The sequence below is a fragment of the Narcine bancroftii genome, chromosome 3 (genome assembly GCF_036971445.1).
Source record: "Narcine bancroftii isolate sNarBan1 chromosome 3, sNarBan1.hap1, whole genome shotgun sequence".
NCBI classification, from domain to species: Eukaryota; Metazoa; Chordata; class Chondrichthyes; order Torpediniformes; family Narcinidae; genus Narcine; species Narcine bancroftii.
In genome coordinates this window covers 259,564,917-259,585,863 of record NC_091471.1, presented here as the reverse complement: position 1 = coordinate 259,585,863, position 20,947 = coordinate 259,564,917, and the positions used below count along the sequence as shown (strand labels likewise).

The following is a 20,947-nucleotide window of genomic DNA, read 5'->3' as shown; positions in this document are numbered from 1 at the left end:
AGTACTGTGCAAATTAGTTTAAAGTATTTCCTAATATCACTGCAACATTAAGTTTCCATGGGATCAAATGTTCTGAGATTCCTTTCATAATGCAAATCAAATCTCGGAAGATCTTTCCTGGAACCACACACCAATGGCATCATGAAAGCCTCTACTTCTTCAGGAGTTTGCGGAGGAGCTAGTGGAGTTGTTCAAGTGAACCGGTACGGACTTGAAGGGCCGACATGGCCTGTTTCCGTGCTGTAAACAGTTATATGGTAAAACAGTACACATGCTATATAAATATCTTTACATCCTTGCATTGGAAATTTACCATTATTCAATAGATGAAGAAATTGATTTTATACTTCCTTTATTGCCATTTATAATCATATTTCCACCACAAGCAGAAACACATTTGGAAGTAGTTTGATCAAAGACTAATGATAGAAAGAAGTCAATCTTGAATCTAGCATCATGCAATTATGAAGTCTGGTGGTGGGAAGTACAGTGCAGTCAGTCACAGGCTCATCAAGTGGACAGGGAATCAGGTTCAGAGTTCTTTGAAGATAGAAATTGTTGCACGGTAAGACAATCCTTACGGTAAAAATTTGATCCCATAAAGTGTGGGAGCTCATGGATGGGAAAATATGATGTATATTCTAAGTTTTCATTACTTGTGAGGCTTATAATATTTACACTAGAAAATTTCAAACAAAAAGCCACTCAGCCTATCGTGTGCCATGAGAAAAATTCTCAATAGGTCCATAGCCCTGCAGGTCATAGTTTCCTGTGAAAACAATCTTGCAGTAGTATTAGGAAATGTTTTAATTAAATTAATTTGCATATAACGATTGAAACTAATCTTCAAACATTTACAAATAGTGAGAAGCCAGAGGGATTCAGCAATACATTCTTGTAAATAATTTGCCCCTTTTCAATTCATTTATTCTTTTAACCACATGCTAGGTAGAACTGCATACATTATGCAAGTGCTTTTAATCAAGATTCAATTTCGGAATTAGTTTTCTTACTGCCAATTACAATACACCACCTAATCAACGGTGGAACGGACAAAGTTACTCTGAACTCTAGCGGACAAAGACTGCACAAATCCATCAGCTCCAATCGTTGTAGTTTTCCTGCCATTGGAATTGGTTGATTTGTGAAGCATCGTGTGCTTCTTAGAGCGCAACATCAAGTGCACGTTAAATACAGGTGTCTTTGCTCTGTGGATCAACAGAATGAAGGCCATCATCCTCGACTACAAGGCGTATATACTCAGTGTCCAGTTTTCATACTGTGAAGGTTCATGGACCCAGTCCAGATTATATATTATGAAAGATTAAAAATGGCCAGAGTCCAAAAGGTTAACATGTTCTTGAAATTTGCTAGCAGATCCTCTGTAAAGTTGCTGCCAAAGTTGGAGATTGAATTTTGATTTTGAAATCTAAATTGATAATATCTACAACTTTCTAGTCCGATTTTTTTTGAATTAACAATTAATTGTTAATAATACTCCTTTTCTGCTTTAGTTTACTCTGAAAAGTGTGGAAGCAATCAATCCAACACAAGGGGTTTATTTCCTTACTTTCATTAATTTTTTTTTCTCCTACCAAATTCCCGTTTAGCATCACTGATCCTAATTTCTAATGTCATACCCATTTGTTCACTCATTTAGATTTTTTCCTGAAAACAGAACTAATTTTGAACATCTTATTAGCTGATTCATTAACATATAACCTCAGACTAAGCTGGCTCACCTGCACAGTAGCACTACCACAGAGTCAGCCTTCGCAGGGATAAAACCAAGAAGAAATACATTTCTGCAACCACAGTTGTAGCACTCCAGAACAGTCTCTCCCAGTGGCCCATCTTTATGCAGAGTCACCTCCTTGCACTTGGCTCTCACCAGGTGGTTCACAATGTGGCTGCAACAGAACAAGGTTAGAATGAAACCAAAAGGACAGAACTGAAAGGTACACTCTTACCCAGCTGATGTCTATAAACATTTATTTACATGGAGTGAAAAAGTGGTTAAAGTAAACAGGAATCCAGTCAAAGATGAGAAGGGGTAAATAATAATGGAGAATGACAGAGGCTTTGAAGAAGTATTTCATGTTAGTCCTCCAACAATGGACACAGATACATGTCAAAGATTGATGTGATGGAGGAAAGGCCTTATTACAAATTGCCATCACTAAAGAGGCAGTGCTGGGCAAACTAGTGGGCCTAAAAGGTAGATGTCCCCCACTCCTGACGTAATACATCTTGGGATACTGAAAGAAATGGCAGAAGTTAGAGTAGATGCTTTTGTGGTAACTTACTAAACTTTCCTGGACCGATCTCAGCAGATTGGATTGTAATCAAAGAACTTTTCTGAACTTACATACACATTACATACATGTGTGCTTAGAATTAGAAGAGGGCTAAGTTAGGTTATTTAAGTTAATAGTGATGTGTGATCCTGTTTTCATGTTTAAAGATAATTGAAAGCAACTTTTGTTTAAGTAACCATTTGTCTTGGTGAATATCTGTTGCTGCTGGGTTTTGGGGTCCTCTGGGCTCGTAACAATATACAAATGCAATTTGGTAGAGGAACAAAGTGTAGTGTATCTAAGATTGGTGATGACATGAAAATGAGTGGAAAAGCAAATTATGCACAAGACAGTCTGCAGAGAAATAAGGATAGATTAAGTGAACAGGTAAGGGCAAGAGTCTGGCAGATGAGTACAACATTGGTAAATGTAAGGTCATCCATCTGGAAAGAAAAATTGTAAATCAGACTATTATTTAAAATCATAAAAATGGGAGCATGCTGTTGTTCAGGCAGACCCGGGAGTGAGGTGCTTGCAGTAAATTAGAAATCATTTACAGGTACAGCAAGCTACATTGTTTGAGGGATTTCATTTAAAAGCAGGGAGGTCCTGCTTCAACTGTACAGGGAGTACAGTGGAGTACTTTATACAATTCTGGTTTCTCTACTTAAGAGATCAACTGGGTTTGGGAGTAGTGCAGAGGAGGTTCATCTGGTCGATTTCTGGAAATGAGAAGATTAGCTTACAAAGAGAAATCGAGTAGCCTGGGAAGTTTCACTGGAATTTGGAAGGATGAGGAAAGATCTTCTAGAAACATACAAAATTCTGAAAGACAAGATAGAAGCAAGGAAGTTGTTTCTCCTGACAGGTGTAACTAGAACTAGGCATATAACCTCAAGATTCAGGAAGCAAATTTAACAAAAACGAGGAGAAACTGCTTTCCCCAGAGTGGAATTCTCTGCCCAATGAAGCAATGGAGACTGTCTCATTAAATGTATTTAAGACAGATCCCCTTGACTGCCTATTCCCCATAACTCCCAACTCACCTTTTATTTAAACATTTGAGTCTGTGGACAGATCAGGCATGATCTTATTGAATGGCTCAAAAGGTCAGATGGATCACTCCTGTTCCTATTTCTCATTTATAATCAAATATATTTATTAATACCACCAACAAAAGTGAATACTGAGCATCCAACAAAAAACAATTATAGAACAATGTTTACATTTTCTAGAAATCTAGACCATAATTAAAGGGCCTGAAACATTGGTTACCCTTCACTTCCTATAGACACTGCATGATGCGCTGAGTTTCTCCAGCACTTTTGTGTATTTCAGTACAATCAAAGCGTCTGCAGACTTTCCTGTTTAACATAATTGATTATCCATTTTTCAGGCATATCGTGTAACCAACCTACAAACATAAACACCTCAGAGATAAACTAATAGTTAAACTGTTTTGATGTTGATTGAGATAAACATTAGCTTGGGCATTAGGGAAAATTCCTCTGCTCTTCTTCAAAATGGGACAAGGACATTGATGGAGATAAATGGCACCCCAAGATATGCACTCAAAACTTTTTTTTTAAAACTTCGCTAGGAGTCATCAGCACCGTAATGGCCTACAAGAACAGAAGTCACAGGTGAGTAATTATTAGGCTCCTAGTCTTTCTCCATCATTCAATGGTAGCTAATCTTCGACCATACACCCATATCTGTACCAATCCCATGTCACTTGGGGTGTGTTTTTTTTTTGCATCAGGAGCAACATTCAAAAAGATCCACTGAAGCTTCCAACATGAGCTTGTTTGAAACAAACTTGGGCAAAGAGAATTATTTCAGTGAATTGCTCACAGCTATCAGCATCCCAGAGCAGCAAGTTTGACAACATCAAAGCACACAAAATGGATTAAAGCTAATCATTTTTCTTATACCCTTTTATTACAACAAAAATTCCCTCCAACAATAAAGCTGATAATTTTCTTAGTGTAATTCTCCTCCTCCATTCTCCAAGCAGTCACTGCTCCTACAGCTGATAGGTCAGCTTACACTATCACAGAATCACCAACACCCAGCATCTTAAAATATCGTAAGTGATTGATAACAGATTAACCATTAAATGATGGAATTTTTATTTCATCGAAGATGAGCTACGAGCAGACAAAACAATTCAATCAAGATGTGCTCATTTTATTTTATATAAAAAAGGGTAAAACAGGGAGCACAACTTTTAAAATTAATGTACAGTTTGCACCTTGAGTTGCAAAAGGTCAGCTTTATCAGTTAATAAAAAGCAATTTCAACACCCAGCAAACTCTAGTTATAAAAGAGTTCAAAGTAATTCCTCATTGTGTTATGAGAGCAATCAATCAATCTTCATAAAAATTCCAACAGATAGGGTTGGGGCGCAATGCCTAAATCGAGTTTTAGAGGTTTGCCAATGCCTAAGAATTCCCTACTGCCTCAGGGCCCTCTATATCAATCAAAAGCAGGAAAGGAAGTCTCTTCCTTCAGAAACTAGTTCTAATTGGTTACCACTCACCTGCCAGAGGTGTTTCCACGACCATTACAAAACCATTTCTTGCTGGTATTGCAATAAACTACACAGGCTGGATCATGTATCCCACAATAACTGAAAATAGAACAGAATTAATGCAATCAACTGCATTCAAGAGATCTCAAAATTTAGTGGTTCATATTTTAATGAAAAAATGCTGAAAGGAATGCAATATTGATGCGAGAAAAAAAGGAACACGTTCATTCTATTAAATTCCTAAGCCAACAGGGAAAGAATTCATGAAAATGTATAATTTAAATAACTTCCCCTCCAACTACCTATTCTACCCCCTGTCCAAGGGCCCCAAACATAATAGGATTGACCTGGTTAAGAATTAGTTCAGGGAAGCTTTCTTACACAAGATAATGGAGGCCAACAATTTACCCATAAAAATTGAAAAATACAAATATCAGAAAATTATTATACCCATGTTCCATGTGTTGTTAGAGTCATTGTGCAGACAAACTAACAAAATTGCAGTTGCAAGCTATTGGCTAAATACATCCAATGGTATCGATGGATTATTTTAATCTGGAGTGGATTACACCCTCGCCAAGAGGGAGAACCACATGCTGGAGGGAATTTGATTACAAATACAAGCTAGTTACTTTGACCACATATAGCTCTAAGCAAAGGTACACTGTGTGCCAAAATGTTGCTTTTTGCAGCAGATGGACTAATACACAAAGCCCAGAAATAACTTGACAAATTAGGCTAGTAACTTTTTGCTATATTCAAACCCAAAATAAGATTATAGGAACAGAATCAGAGGACGATCATAGACACTTTTCTGGATTTGCTTTGATTAAACTTTATTCTGTACCATTGAAACTTGCATAATTAAAATCTTACAAGGACTAATAAAAACTGGAATTAATAAAAGATTTGTATATATATATAAAAAAAAACAGATACAGGTAGTCCCCGACGTGCGTCCGTGTTCCATTCTGACGGACTGGTCAGATCTTGAAATGGATGCAAGTTGGACGTACGTTAACCTCGGATCTCCCACAGTTGGGCATGCACTGTGGTGTTCGGATGCTGTAATTTTATATGTTTTCATTATTTTTTTCCAGCCATACGTACAGATGGCCATAAGTTGCGTATATCGGGGACTACCTGTAATTCATAGAGATTAATGAATTATCTAAAATCCATAGAAGCAACAACCTAGAGCTATTGTCCAAAATACAAAATTGGACAAATAGCTGAAATAATTTTGATGTTTGACCAGGAGATATTATTCATTAAAAAAAACACGGCACTATCACTAAGCAGACTGTTCAATGAGCTGCAAACTCAAAAAGAATAAAGCTCAATCAAGATCAGGCTTTGTAGGGTGAAAAAAGGATTAGATTGATACTCCAAGGTCAGATTCCGGTTAGCAATACTGAAATCATGGATGTGAGATCTCTTACGATGTACGAGAAGACCATACGAATTGAGAGTTGTCTAATAGTTAGTGACTGCTTTGTGAAATTCCCAGTTGCCATGACTGATAATTACCTTCCTTGAAGTCAATGCCTCTAACAAACAGCTTGGAGATTAACGGTAGGGAAGAAAATGTCTGTTTTCCTTCAACACAAAAGATTTTAAAACAATTTATCCCACCGTTTGCCAAACTATGTTGAAGTTATACAAAAGATGAGAAGCTTCTTCGCAGAATTATGCGACAAGACAGAATGAATCTACCAACCATTTAAATTATTACACAGAAAAATTAGATTGATACCTGCAGGCATGGAGAGGAAGGTCCTTGGTGTAGTATGTATCCTCCTCATCCTCCTCAAAGTTCAGTTCTGGTAGCAACTGACTTGCTTTGGCAACTGCATCCTCAACTGGTCCATTTTGAAGAACACCATCTGGTCCATTCACCTAGGTGAAGATGAAGAATCTCTATTAATGCACAATCTAGAGGCTAAAGATCATTCTTTACAATGACCAACTGCTATTAACATACAAATAAATGAAAAGAAATAGATTTGCCATGAAACCTGCTTTGTGCTGTAATCTCCTCTCCAGTTATGACCCCATGATTGTTCAGTGTCTTTCCCCCCCCCCCCATTTCAACAAGGCCAACAGTAAGAGAGCACTTCCAGTGCGATGGCAAGCAAACCAGGCAGCATGTACACAACTTCAATCTACAGCTTCTTGTACAACCATCTCCACCCTTACATTAATGATGTTCATTGTCATATACATTGTATAATGTACACATGCACCCAAATTTATACTTGTTGCACCTGAACAAGTATTGTGAAAAATCAATAGTATACATTAATCAAAAATAAATAATGCGTACAAAAGATAACTAATAAATATTCAGTTGCTAATGTGCAAACAACAATGGATTTACAAGAGTAAAGACTGTCCTTTTTGTGGCGTTGTACAAGTCCACGATTAGTGTAATAAGGGAAAATTCAAGAGCCTGATAGCTGTTGCAAGGAAATTGTCCTTGAACCTTGAGGGGCACATCTTCAGGCTTCTGCATCTTCCACCAAGTTATAATACAATATTTAAGAGCAGTACAGTTAGTGCAACGTTGTTACAGCACCAGTGATAGGGACTTGGGTTCGAATCCCACATTGTCTGTAAGCAGTTTGTACGTTCTCCCAGTGTCTGCGTGGGTTTTCCCTGGGTGCTCCAGTTTCTTCCCACTATTCAAAGTATGCCAGAGGCTATTGATCAATTGGGTGGTATGGGCTGAAGGGGCCTGTTATCGTGCGGTATGTCTCAATTTAAATAGATTTAACAGGCTGGAACCTGTCGTAGCACTGACAAAAAAGCCAAATGCTAAAAAATCCATGAGCAAGAAAAGTGAGAAACAACAATGATTCCTGCAATTGCTGAATTTATAATTGTGCATTTCTCATTTAAGACTCCTCTTGGCAGTAGAATACCAGTTTTTCTTTTTTCGAACTGTTAAAATAATACAAGAATAACAAATCCAGATTGATCAGAAATGTACCTTCTGGAGCATTTGAGACTAGACATATTCTGCATTAGACAAATTACCATTAAAAATGGCTGATCACAAGAGGTTCTTTGCAGTAACTGAACTTCCCTTTCAGTCCAGCCACATGGTTGCTATGCCAACCATTACAGTTGTAATGGAATGCTCACAAAATTCTGAGTTTTTCACTTACCTTTTTAAAGTTCAATTAAATGCACCGTCTGTTAATTTGTAAGAGGGTGTGATACCAACATCTAAATACTGTACCTGCAAGTTACTCCAAATTCTATCAAGGCGCCATAGCTCAGAGGTACCCAAAAGTTTAGCCATTTGTTAAGAGATTCCCCTCAGTCAACTTCGGTGTTCTTGGCAACAATCTGTTGCTAAGTGAGCAAATATTCAAGTTGTGTGAGATACAAATGGTAGTTCACCACAACAAATCAGAAACAAAGTGCAACAAGAATAAAACCTTCTATTAGTCACCTGGTCAAAATAAATTCTCTTCATTAAACCAATGAGTATTTGTAGGGATGTTCTATTATTTGTATTAGAGAAGCAAATGACATCCAAAAGACAATTTAAGCCTCCACTTTTGTTTTGATCTATTTATTTAAAATGATAATTTTTTAATAAGCTAACTACAGGGGAATCATGTTGCTCTCCATTGCAGGCAAAATCTTCGCTAGGATTCTACTAAATAGAATAATACCTAGTGTCGCCGAGAATATTCTCCCAGAATCACAGTGCGGCTTTCGCGCAAACAGAGGAACTACTGACATGGTCTTTGCCCTCAGACAGCTCCAAGAAAAGTGCAGAGAACAAAACAAAGGACTCTACATCACCTTTGTTGACCTCACCAAAGCCTTCGACACCGTGAGCAGGAAAGGGCTTTGGCAAATACTAGAGCGCATCGGATGTCCCCCAAAGTTCCTCAACATGATTATCCAACTGCACGAAAACTAACAAGGTCGGGTCAGATACAGCAATGAGCTTTCTGAACCCTTCTCCATTAACAATGGCGTGAAGCAAGGCTGTGTTCTCGCACCAACCCTCTTTTCAATCTTCTTCAGCATGATGCTGAACCCAACAAAGACCCCAACAATGAAGACGCTGTTTACATCCGGTACCGCACGGATGGCAGTCTCTTCAATCTGAGGCGCCTGCAAGCTCACACCAAGACACAAGAGAAACTTGTCCGTGAACTACTCTTTGCAGACGATGCCGCTTTAGTTGCCCATTCAGAGCCAGCTCTTCAGCGCTTGACGTCCTGCTTTGCGGAAACTGCCAAAATGTTTGGCCTGGAAGTCAGCCAGTAGAAAACTGAGGTCCTCCATCAGCCAGCTCCCCACCATGACTACCAGCCCCCCAACATCTCCATCGGGCACACAAAACTCAAAACGGTCAACCAGTTTACCTATCTCGGCTGCACCATTTCATCAGATGCAAGGATCGACAATGAGATAGTCAACAGACTCGCCAAGGCAAATAGCACCTTTGGAAGACTACACAAAAGAGTCTGGAAAAACAACCAACTGAAAAACCTCACAAAGATAAGCGTATACAGAGCCGTAGTCATACCCACACTCCTGTTCGGCTCCGAATCATGGGTCCTCTACCGGCATCACCTACGGCTCCTAGAACGCTTCCACCAGCGTTGTCTCCGCTCCATCCTCAACATCCATTGGAGCGCTTTCATCCCTAACGTCGAAGTACTCGAGATGGCAGAGGTCGACAGCATCGAGTCCACGCTGCTGAAGATCCAGCTGCGCTGGATGGGTCACGTCTCCAGAATGGAGGACCATCGCCTTCCCAAGATCGTGTTATATGGCGAGCTCTCCACTGGCCACCGTGACAGAGGTGCACCAAAGAAAAGGTACAAGGACTGCCTAAAGAAATCTCTTGGTGCCTGCCACATTGAACACTGCCAGTGGGCTGATATCGCCTCAAACCGTGCATCTTGGCACCTCACAGTTTGGCGGGCAGCAGCCTCCTTTGAAGAAGACCGCAGAGCCCACCTCACTGACAAAAGGCAAAGGAGGAAAAACCCAACACCCAACCCCAACCCACCAATTTTCCCCTGCAGCCGCTGCAACCGTGTCTGCCTGTCCCGCATCGGACTTGTCAGCCACAAACGAGCCTGCAGCTGACGTGGACTTTTACCCCCTCCATAAATCTTCGTCTGCGAAGCCAAGCCAAAGAAGAAGAATATCTCTTCCATCCCCGCCCCCCAATCCAGAGACCCTTCTAGTTGGAGTGTGTATTTTGCCCAAATCAGAAACAGTGCAATTACTTAAAAGTACCACTGCTACTATTATTCTATTATCTGAAAAATTCCAAAAAAAGTGTCTGGTCCCAAGGATTTTGGATAAAAGACTAAGCCCCTGCACTACAAAAGATTCTAGAAATCTGGAAAAAAAATGTTAGCATCAATCTTCAGATCTATTAACAGCCTTTCGTCAGAATGAGAACAGTAAGAAAAATAAAATTTAGATTGTAGAGAAGGACTCATAGCCCTCATTTCTCCCAGTTTTCAAATTTTATTTAATCTTATCCAGGCAGAACAGCTGAAACCAGCAAGTCTTCATCTCCCTAAATTCATACCGCCACTGTTATTTCAAAACCCTCCTCATCCTCAACTTGAAACAAGCTGGATTTCTGATTTTTCCTAGTTCGGATGGACGGTCAAACAGAAATGTAATCAGAATGACAAAGGAATTACAAGACACTTAAAGACCAATAAATGGCAAATGAAGCAACACTGATGAATGCAAATTGGTATATTTTAATAGGAACAACAGAGGGGTTACATTATTTAGATGGTATGAGTTACAAGATGTAAAGATCTTGGGGTCAGAATTGAAAGCAAGTACATAACGTTCAACTTTGGTTAAATCTAGCTAAGAGTCCACATATGGGTTTGAATTTTAAAAAAAGGAAGCCATGGAGAGGGTTCAGAGGTTTAAAAAACAGACCCTAGAAATCCAAGAGGATGAATATCTGGAAAAGACAAACAAACTGTTTAAAGTTGCTGAAGGGGTGACTGATGTGTTAGATCTTTTAAGAATATTAATGGGGTTTGATTTAAATATATGTTTAAGGGTATTATTTTAGTATTGATATTTTTTTTGTTGTTAATAATTTTTTGTTGTTAAGTTTTATCCTTTTTTTCGTAAGTGGGGTTTTTTTCTATTTTATTTACAACATTGTTAATTAATTCTTCACTCTTTATTTTGGGGGGAGGGTTGGATTAATTTTAAATTAGATGATTAATGTTGTGTTATAATTATTGGGGGGGTTAATTTGTGTAGTTTAATGATGTAGTATTCTAATTTTTATTATCTTATTTTTTATTATTTCTTTAAATGTAATTTTTATTTTATTTATGTCATAAAATTTTAAATAAAGTTTAAAAAAAAAGAATATTAATGGGGAAAATAACATATTTAGAAGTCATCAATTCAAGTCAGTCATAAAGAAATCCAATTGGGAAATTCAGAAGAAACTTCACTTCCCAAAGAGCAAGAATGTCGAACTTGCTTCACTACTACAAATACCATAGTTGTTGAAGTCAACAGCATAGATGCATTTAAAGGGGATCTGCACTCTTGTACCTTCATTAGCACTTTGGTTATTCCATGGAATAAAATGCTTAAAGAATATCTGTGAAAATATTGGGAGATGCATTTTGCTAGGAAGTTAGCAGAGGGCTCAGTGATAGGCTCACAATTATGAAATAGTTCAAGTTATCTCATCACCACAAAGCAATATTGCAATGTTTACCTTGGAGATGTAGCCAACAATGAGGTTCTGCTTGTCACCATAGAAATTTCCAGGCTGGGAAAAACAAAGGGGTTAAGCAGAGAGAGGCAAAGAGCAATTTCCATCACAGAATGGAACAGGAAAAAGACAATGGGAGAGACAATAAGATAGTCCTGCATGGAAGAGCAGCTAACCGGTTTCAGCAACGACCTGCCTTCACCATATCGCACCATTGAGCTCATCTCAGCGCTGAATTTGCGTCACTCCCTCCTCTACACTCCAACAAAAATCATCCTTTTAAAACCAAGATCTTAGCACAATAAAAATAATGTATTTTTAACGTATTAATTAGAATTTCCCATGTTCAGACTAGAATTAATTAAAAAAATCAATATTAAGAAGGGAACAGGGATTGAAAGCATGTGGGACCAGTGGGAATGGAAAACTACACTAATAAATTTGGCCAAGATAACCAGGTAGAAACTCAGATGGCACACCAACTACCATTCAACTGGTTGGACTAAATGACTCGCTTCTATGCCAAGTAAACTACTGTAATCACAGGTAACACAAAGAATCTGATGCTCAAATTAGTGGACTGCTAGGAAGTAACACAATGCAAAACAAACACTCAAATGAAGAAAGATTTTTTTTTGGTCACGAAGCCATAATGTTTATGATCCTATTATCAATAATAGGAAGAATATGGTCCTTTATCAATTATTTTTCTGTCTTTAGTTTCCCTCGAATGAGTGATCAATTTGTTTACCTTCAGCCCACTTATTATTGTGATATGTCAATACTTTCACACCCTTCCATGCTGCACTTTTTGGATCTTCCATCCTCTATAATGTTCCCTCCAAAATATTGCCAATCTCCAGATACAGATAAGCTACTGACTCCATTAAGTGTTTGGATAGACATCAAATTATTGCGCTGTTAAAAGTGCAAATGCTCAATTGTTTATCGATTTGAACACACATATGATAAGCCTTTTCACACTGGCACCTTGTCCCAGTAATTGATGACCAATCTACTGGTTAAGGGTCCAGTGTGAAAGCTTCTTAATTGGCATGCAGGCATCATTAGAATCCAGGGATACTACAACCTAGGAGTAAAAAGAACATAGGGCATCCGGGCATAAAGAAGTGACCCAATTATGTTTTTCCGCGAGTTCAGGAACATGAAGGAAAAAAGTTAAAAAAAAAGTATAAACTTTGCTGACCCTTACAAACTTACAAATGTCTAAAAACCGTGGGAAAGTCGCAGTGGGAGAGAGATATGGCGGACCTGCCCTTCCAGAATTCCATGTGGCAGAGAAATCCCTCCATGAGTGGCTTGGTGCATTCAGCCCTTTCCCCGCCGCATGGAATTCAGGTCTACCGCCATTATTTCCCAGTGTTTATAAATTATGCTTTATTGCCGCCAGGACTTTCCTACAGTGTTTATAAATTGTGCGGTTATATTTTCCCCACAGTACTTTATGAAATTATAAAGGTTTGTATCGGTTAGCACAACATACTGTGCTGTAAATAATGCTTAATTATCTTATAATTAGGCATAATTAATTTTGTTTAAATACAAGATTATAATACATCGATCAGGATTTAGGGGAGGTCCACCATCGCTTGATGTGTCACTCAGACGTCACTGGTGGAGGATAGAATCTCCTATCCCTGGGAAAGCCTTGTGATGAGAGTGAAAAGATACAGAGAACCAGTTAACAGTGGTCCAGTGTGAAAGGCATAAATGGCTTCCTTAACCAGGACACCAAACTGCCATTTACTGGGATGCCAGTGTGAAAAGGGCTATGGACTTCTAAGTACTGCTGCAACTGCTTAGCATAGTCAACATCCCTTCAAGCCTGTGCTAAGTGGTTAGGAGTATAAGATAAATGCAGGATTAGCTCACCAGTCAGCCACAAATTCACTGGATTGCTGCAAAAGCTCATCTAAATGCCATACAAAAAACAGGAGTAGAGACCATTTGGCCACTCATGCCCTGCTATCATGGATAAACTTTTATCTCAATTCCATTTACCTGTATTTTTCTTTTGAATATTTTTCCCCCAAAAAATATACATAACAACATTTTCAGTATCACAATATATTAAACTTTTTCTTACAAACAAACAAAACAGTCCCTTTCTCCCTCCTTCCATACATATGAATCCACACATCATCAGAGCTTTCACATCTTTTAAAAAAATATTACAATTGGGGAAAGCAAGTTTTACTCACAACATAATAGTTAGCCCTGTATTCCTTACCAATTTCTCCTACAATCCTCTTCGTCAGCAAATTCCACAGAGACTTTTCTTCTCAACTCTGTCATGAAAACTTTATTGTGTATGAATGCTGAGTGCATTCAAATCAAATGTTTTTATTATGTGTCTTTACTATTTCCCCTGCTCTGACACTAATTGGAAGTGTGTGTGCACCTTTTTTTAAAATTTAAAAAATTTTTTCACACTATAAACCATATTAACCAAAATGCACACAAACATTTCCCTCTTGAATACAGTGTCATTTTCTCCCCTTCCCCCCCTCCCTCCTTCCCACCCCCCTCCCTACCCATTAACCGTTCAACATATACATTACAATAAACCAATTAAACAAAGTCATCACAAAATGAAAATAAATAAGAAAATTATGTCATCTACTTTTACACACTGGGTCAGTTCATTTTGTCGTCTTCTCATTCTATCATTTTAGGGGGTGGAGGTCCGCGGTAGGACTTCTCTGTTGTGTTCCGTGTACGGTTCCCAAATTTGTTCAAATAATGTGACTTTATTTTTTAAAATTATATGTTAGTTTTTCCAATGGAATACATTTATTCATTTCTATGTACCATTGCTGTACTCTCAGGCTCTCTTCTGATTTCCAGGTTGACATTATACATTTTTTTGCTACAGCTAAGGCTATCATAATAAATCTTTTTTGTGCTTCATCCAGTTTGAGGCCTAATTCTTTACTTCTTATATTACTTAGAAGAAAGATCTCTGGATTCTTTGGGATGTTGCTTTTTGTGTTTTATTTAATACCCGATTTAGATCTTGCCAAAAGTTTTCCACTTTCTCACATGCCCAAATTGCATGTACTGTTGTTCCCATTTCTTTTTTTACAGCGAAAACATCTGTCTGATACTGTTGGGTCCCATTTATTTAACTTTTGGGGCATGGTGTATAGCCTATGTAACCAATTATATTGTATCATACGTAACCTCGTGTTTATTGTATTTCTCATAGTTCCGGAGCATAGCTTTTCCATTTTTCATTTTTTATCTCTGTTTAGATCTTGTTCCCACTTTTGTTTGGGTTTACAGCTTATTTCATCATTCTCTTTCTCTTGCAGCTTGATGTACATGTTTGTTATAAATCTTTTAATTATCATTGTGTCCGTAATCACATATTCAAAGCTGCTTCCTTATGGTAACCTCAGCCTGCTTCCCAATTTGTCCTTTAATTGCAGGTAGTTGGTTACTGTATTTTTGTGCCACTTGAGAATGCGGGGGAGGGGGGGCAGGTGTCTCTCCCATTCAAGTCGGGGGGGGGAAGGGGAGAAAATGACACTGTATTCAAGAGGGAAACATTGTACCGTGAGTCATTCCATATTTGTACTTCATTTGTTCAAAAGATAATAAATTATTTCCCCAAAAAACAATTTTCTATTCTTTTGATCCCTTTTCTCTCCCATTCTCTAAAGGAAAGGTTATCTATTGTGAAAGGGATGAGTTGATTTTGCATCAATAATAATTTTGGTAGTTGGTAATTTGTTTTTTTCCTTTCTACGTGAATCTTCTTCCAAATGTTGAGCAAATGGTGTAGTACTGGTGAACTTCTATGTTGCACCAGCTTTTCATCCCACTTATAAAGTATATGTTCTGGTACCTTCTCCCCTATTTTATCTAGCTCTAACCTGGTCCAATCTGGTTTTTCCCTTGTTTTTTTTTTGAAATTTATTTATAGTATCTCCATACATTCATTTCAAATTGACTTAGTATAATATTACATAATAGATACTAAATAATTTTCAAATTTTCAACCCCCCCCCACCTCCCCTAACCCCTTAGGAAATCACCTTGTGGTGGTTAATTCCCAAAAACCCAAATAGGTGTGGTATAAACCACAAGTGGCATATGACTTTCGGGAGCAGAAGTACCACCCCCTCCCTCCCCCCCCCCCCCAGGCAGACAAAATACACGTATAAACCGAAAAATCATCATTTCTTATATCCATAAAACCCCGGTCCATCAATTTAACCAATCTTATTCATAAACTCTTTTTTTTGAAAATCCAAACTTGATATTAAATTTTGCACCCTTTCCACCCTCCCAACACTGAGTTAAACATTGTTTACAATCAATAAAAGCTTTTTTTAAAAATTTTTTTTTTCAAGTCTTCCTGAATTTCATCCACTGAATTAAAACACCTCTGAACATCCCAGTTCAACACCGAATCTTCCATTCTTCTCAGTCTCAAGTTGAATTTGTAGCTTACTTTCAAAAAAAGTTTTTCAAATCTTTTAAAATTTTCTTGAACATAATTCCTTCGGTCTTGATCTTCTAAAGCATCAATGTTATTCATAAGTTCTTTCTTCTATGTTTCCCAATTTAATATCAAATTTTCCACTTTGTCAATCTTCTCAATGTTAAGTTGAAATTATTGTTAATTTTCAAGAAAAACTTATTCAAAATTTTTAACTCTTCTTGGACATTGCTCCTTTGACTTTAATTTTATAAATCATCAATCTTGTTCATAGTTTCTTTCTACTGAGTTTCCAAATTTAATAAAGTTTCCGTTTTTTCCAATTTTCTCAATATTAAACTGATCTTGTTGTTTAGTTTAAAAAAAACCTTTTCAAAACTATTAAAATCTGTTTGCAATGTATGCATACTCACAGATAATAAATTCACTCTTCCAATATTCCATCCAAAAAAAAATCACTGATAAACCTTATTGCAGGTCAAGGAGTTCCATATATATGTTTATCTTCAGAAAATATTTCAAATATTTCATCAACATTCGTCGCCATCTTTCAAAAAGGAGTCCGAAATCAACTTTAATAAGTTGTTCTTGAGAAAATTCCAGCACCAACTCCGGCTCTGTCTGGGCAAATAGGTCAAATTTCTTCCAAAGTCAAAGAATGTAATTTTGTTCTGTATTTATAGATAATAAGTTCATCCTTCCGATATTCTCCATCCAAAAAAAATCACTAATAAACTTTAATGTTATCTGGATTTTTAAAACTCACGGGCAACCAATGTTAATTACTGCAATTTATCTTCATAAAACATTTCAAATCAATATTCATCACCATCTTTCAGAGGGGTGTCCAAGGCCAGCTTATCCGACAGTCCAATTAATGAGCTCCGTTCTTAAGAAGATTCCAGCCTTGACTCCGTGGTTCTGTCTGGGCAAGTAGGCCGAGTTTCTTCCAAAGTCGGAGAGTGTAGTTTTGTTCTGTATTTGAACTCTATTTTCCTTAATCTTTGTTGCCATTTTAAACTAAAAACAATTGATAAACAAAACAAAGACTTTTAACAGAAAAGAAATATTCTTAAAACGGGTATTTATATAACTGCCTGGGGGAGACCGGGAAGGCACGTCCGCTCCCTACGACATCTTGCCACGCCCCCGTTTTTCCCTTGTTTGATAAAAATTTGATAGATATCTTAATTGTGCTGCTCTATAATAATTCTTAAAGTTTGGTAGCTGTAAGCCCCCTTGTTTGTACCATTCTGTTAATTTATCTAGTGCTATCCTTGGTTTCCCCCCTTTCCATAAGAATTTCCTTATTATTTTCTTTAGCTTATTGAAAAATTTCTCTGTTAAGGGAATTGGTAACGATTGAAATAGGTATTGTATCCTTGGGAAGATATTCATTTTAATGCAAGTGTTAGTCGTAAATCTTTCCAATGTTCTAAGTCATCTTGTAATTTCTTCATTAATGGCTGATAATTTAATTTGTATAGGTGGCCTAGATTATTATCTACTCTAATACCTAGGTAAACTCAAAATGGTCAACCAGTTTACCTATCTCGGCTGCACCATTTCATCAGATGCAAGGATCGACAATGAGATAGACAACAGACTCGCCAAGGCAAATAGCGCCTTTGGAAGACTACACAAAAGAGTCTGGAAAAACAACCAACTGAAAAACCTCACAAAGATAAGCGTATACAGAGCCGTTGTCATACCCACACTCCTGTTCGGCTCCGAATCATGGGTCCTCTACCGGCACCACCTACGGCTCCTAGAACGCTTCCACCAGCGTTGTCTCCGCTCCATCCTCAACATCCATTGGAGCGCTTACACCCCTAACGTCGAAGTACTCGAGATGGCAGAGGTCGACAGCATCGAGTCCACGCTGCTGAAGATCCAGCTGCGCTGGATGGGTCACGTCTCCAGAATGGAGGACCATCGCCTTCCCAAGATCGTGTTATATGGCGAGCTCTCCACTGGCCACCGTGACAGAGGTGCACCAAAGAAAAGGTACAAGGACTGCCTAAAGAAATCTCTTGGTGCCTGCCACATTGACCACCGCCAGTGGGCTGATAACGCCTCAAACCGTGCATCTTGGCGCCTCACAGTTTGGCGGGCAGCAACCTCCTTTGAAGAAGACCGCAGAGCCCACCTCACTGACAAAAGGCAAAGGAGGAAAAACCCAACACCCAACCCCAACCAACCAATTTTCCCTTGCAACCGCTGCAATCGTGTCTGCCTGTCCCGCATCGGACTTGTCAGCCACAAACGAGCCTGCAGCTGACGTGGACTTTTTACCCCCTCCATAAATCTTCGTCCGCGAAGCCAAGCCAAAGAAGAAGAAGAAGAAAACCTAGGTATCAGATTGCTTGTGTTTGCCATTCAAATGGTGATTCTTTCTTAAACTTTGTGAAATCCGCATTATTCATTGGCATCGCTTCAGTTTTATTTGCATAATTCTGGTTCTGTTAAGTATACTATGATGTCATCTGCAAATAGACTGATTTTATATTCCTTCTCTTTTATTTTTATCCCTTTTATTTTCTGTTCTTGCACCTTTTAAAGCTTGCTTCAGTCACCATAATTACGTAATGTATGTATGGAATCAGCAAATCAGATGCCATTGGGTTGAAAGTAATTTTCATCTTGCTTCTGTCAAGATCTAAATACACCAAAGGATTTTCCTGTGGCCATGTATTGAGGTGTCCATTTCTCCAGCAATCAGGGAGATTAATAATTACTGTTCATAAATAATGGGCAAATAGTTTCCATGGAATCTTGAACTGGGATAATGTGAAAACAGGGAATGTCCTAAACCTTTAAAAACTGAATATGAATGACAATCTCAAGAATCATTGTGAAACTTCTTTAAATTATTGCTGGCTCTGTAACTAGAACACTAATAAAATGGCTACCAATCTCCCTTAAGATCTTGAGCATAGCTGGTGAAAAAGTTTACCAGTTTTTCTTGAATGGTCATTTCCTGTGAATTAGACTTGAATGGGAGAGACACCCCCCCCCCCCCCCCCACAAGTGGCACAAAAATACAGTAACCAACTACCTGCAATTTTGCACATTGTTGACATTTGATATTTAATTAGCACTTAAAAGAGACTACTCAAAATGTTTTTGTTCAGCCATTTATAAATTCTAACTATCGTATTGTTTCTTTCTCTACAGACAGCGCCTAACCTAATGTGCATTTCAGCATGTAGAATATTTTAAAATCCAGTATAAAAATGTCTGTGCATAAATAAGTACAATAAGACTGCATACGAACAGACCTTGCAAGCAGTTAGTAAAATGCCTAAAAAAAACCACCACCAGGTAAACAGACATAGCGAAGAGCATTTGATGCAGATAAATTTGATGTGATACATTGATAACAATTCCAGGATTGGTTGTAAACAAGTGTGGTGGCACAGAGCCCTGGGGATTGGATTTCAGAATTGTCTGGAACTGACAGCTTGCATAGGTAAAGACCAACAATGTTTTGAGCATTATAAATGAATGCATGTACAAGATTTGCTGTATGAATAAAAATGCTTTTCAGGCTCTAGAAAGGGTGTAATAATTCAGGGATAAATAAGGTATTAAAAAGAGATAGAATAACATATTTAAGACCGAGAGTTTACATTATCAAAGGGAAACTGTTGTCCACCCACAAATACATTCACTTTAAAATTCAAAATTCCATAAAATAGTCTTAAGCTTGTGAATGGAAACATGCAAAGTTCAAATTGTTTACTGTGACTGCAGGGGTTTCTGCTGAATACTTTGTGCCCCCATCCCAAAGATATGTTGATGGGTTAAATAACTACTTTGTGTAGATAGATTGCAAAACAAATTAAAAAGGGATAATCACACTAGACAACTTGAAGTGGCATCAGGAAACAATGAGAGGGAATGGGATTGCTCTACTGGGAGCCACCTTCGGCTGAATAGTCTGTGTCATAAGGATTACCGAAGAATCCTTTCATTGTCCTTCAATATTAATAAAACTATTCTGTTCCTCTCTAACAGTATCAACTTTAAAAAAAACAGTTCATTGCTTTCATCAAGGAATTCTGTATCCCCCCCCCCCCCCACATTGTCACAAAATAACAGATAATTCAATACTTGTCACGGCAAATCCTGAAAATACAGTGCTGTACTTGAATACATTTCCACCACCCCTCCCATTATCAGCCATGAACAAGGGGGCGGTTTCTTTTTCAGTTTTAGTGCACTTTATCTGATTACTGCTATACAGTACGAGTGGTCAAACCCAAAAGGAGAAGCAGGAATCACCTTGTCAAACTGTTATTTAAGTCACACAAGGCTTATTATAGATCTAAAAATACAACCGTGAAGTCAAACGTTGAAACCTGTAATACAATACGAGTAATGAGAACTACATTTTACTCCTTATACTGTTGAGACCATACAAAATGAAACTTGTGGAACAGTTCCAAGAGGTCAAATGCAGTCAATCCAAAACACAAGATTACTAGATTATATAGACACTGTTCACTCGCGTAACATCTTTCAGCTCTAACATACAAGCGAGAACATTTAATGTGAAAGAAAACTCACTGGCAAAGATAGATAACAGAATGCAGCAGCTGCTAGAGGCTGTGACTCAATAGTTAGTTTCAATTCCTTCTGACCTACTTCACTGGAACTTCGCCAATGCAGAGAGAAACATTAAGGTTCATTTGTAAAACTGTACGAGAAAGTTTATCCTCCAAATGCTTCACAAGATTTTCAAAAAAGTGAAATTCAGTGTAAGCAAAATAAATTTAATGGATTTTATTTCACCTAAATTGCAATTATAAAACATGGCTTTATTCCACAATACCCACGATGCTCACAACTGCTGTATATGTCACTGTCTGTGGTCAGCCTTTTTAATCAGC

The 20,947-nt window shown here is 38.0% G+C and overlaps 1 protein-coding gene across 7 annotated transcripts in view; it reads right to left on the bottom strand.

The window, feature by feature from the left end:
• Positions 1 to 20,947, bottom strand: part of upf1 (UPF1 RNA helicase and ATPase) — a 56,234-nt gene that overhangs the window by 23,615 nt on the left and 11,672 nt on the right. For 3 of the 7 annotated variants that reach the window (XM_069927778.1, XM_069927780.1, XM_069927781.1), the window contains exons 2-4: positions 6,587 to 6,729; positions 4,840 to 4,929; positions 1,743 to 1,910 (exon numbers count right to left, since the gene is read on the bottom strand). In XM_069927778.1, coding sequence (XP_069783879.1) covers positions 1,743 to 1,910; positions 4,840 to 4,929; positions 6,587 to 6,729 — 401 coding nt within the window. Of the gene's footprint in view, positions 1 to 1,742; positions 1,911 to 4,839; positions 4,930 to 6,586; positions 6,730 to 7,822; positions 7,850 to 7,869; positions 7,888 to 11,587; positions 11,642 to 20,947 lie in introns of those variants that run through there. The other 4 variants (XM_069927776.1, XM_069927777.1, XM_069927783.1 and 1 more) reach the window with 3 other exon arrangements.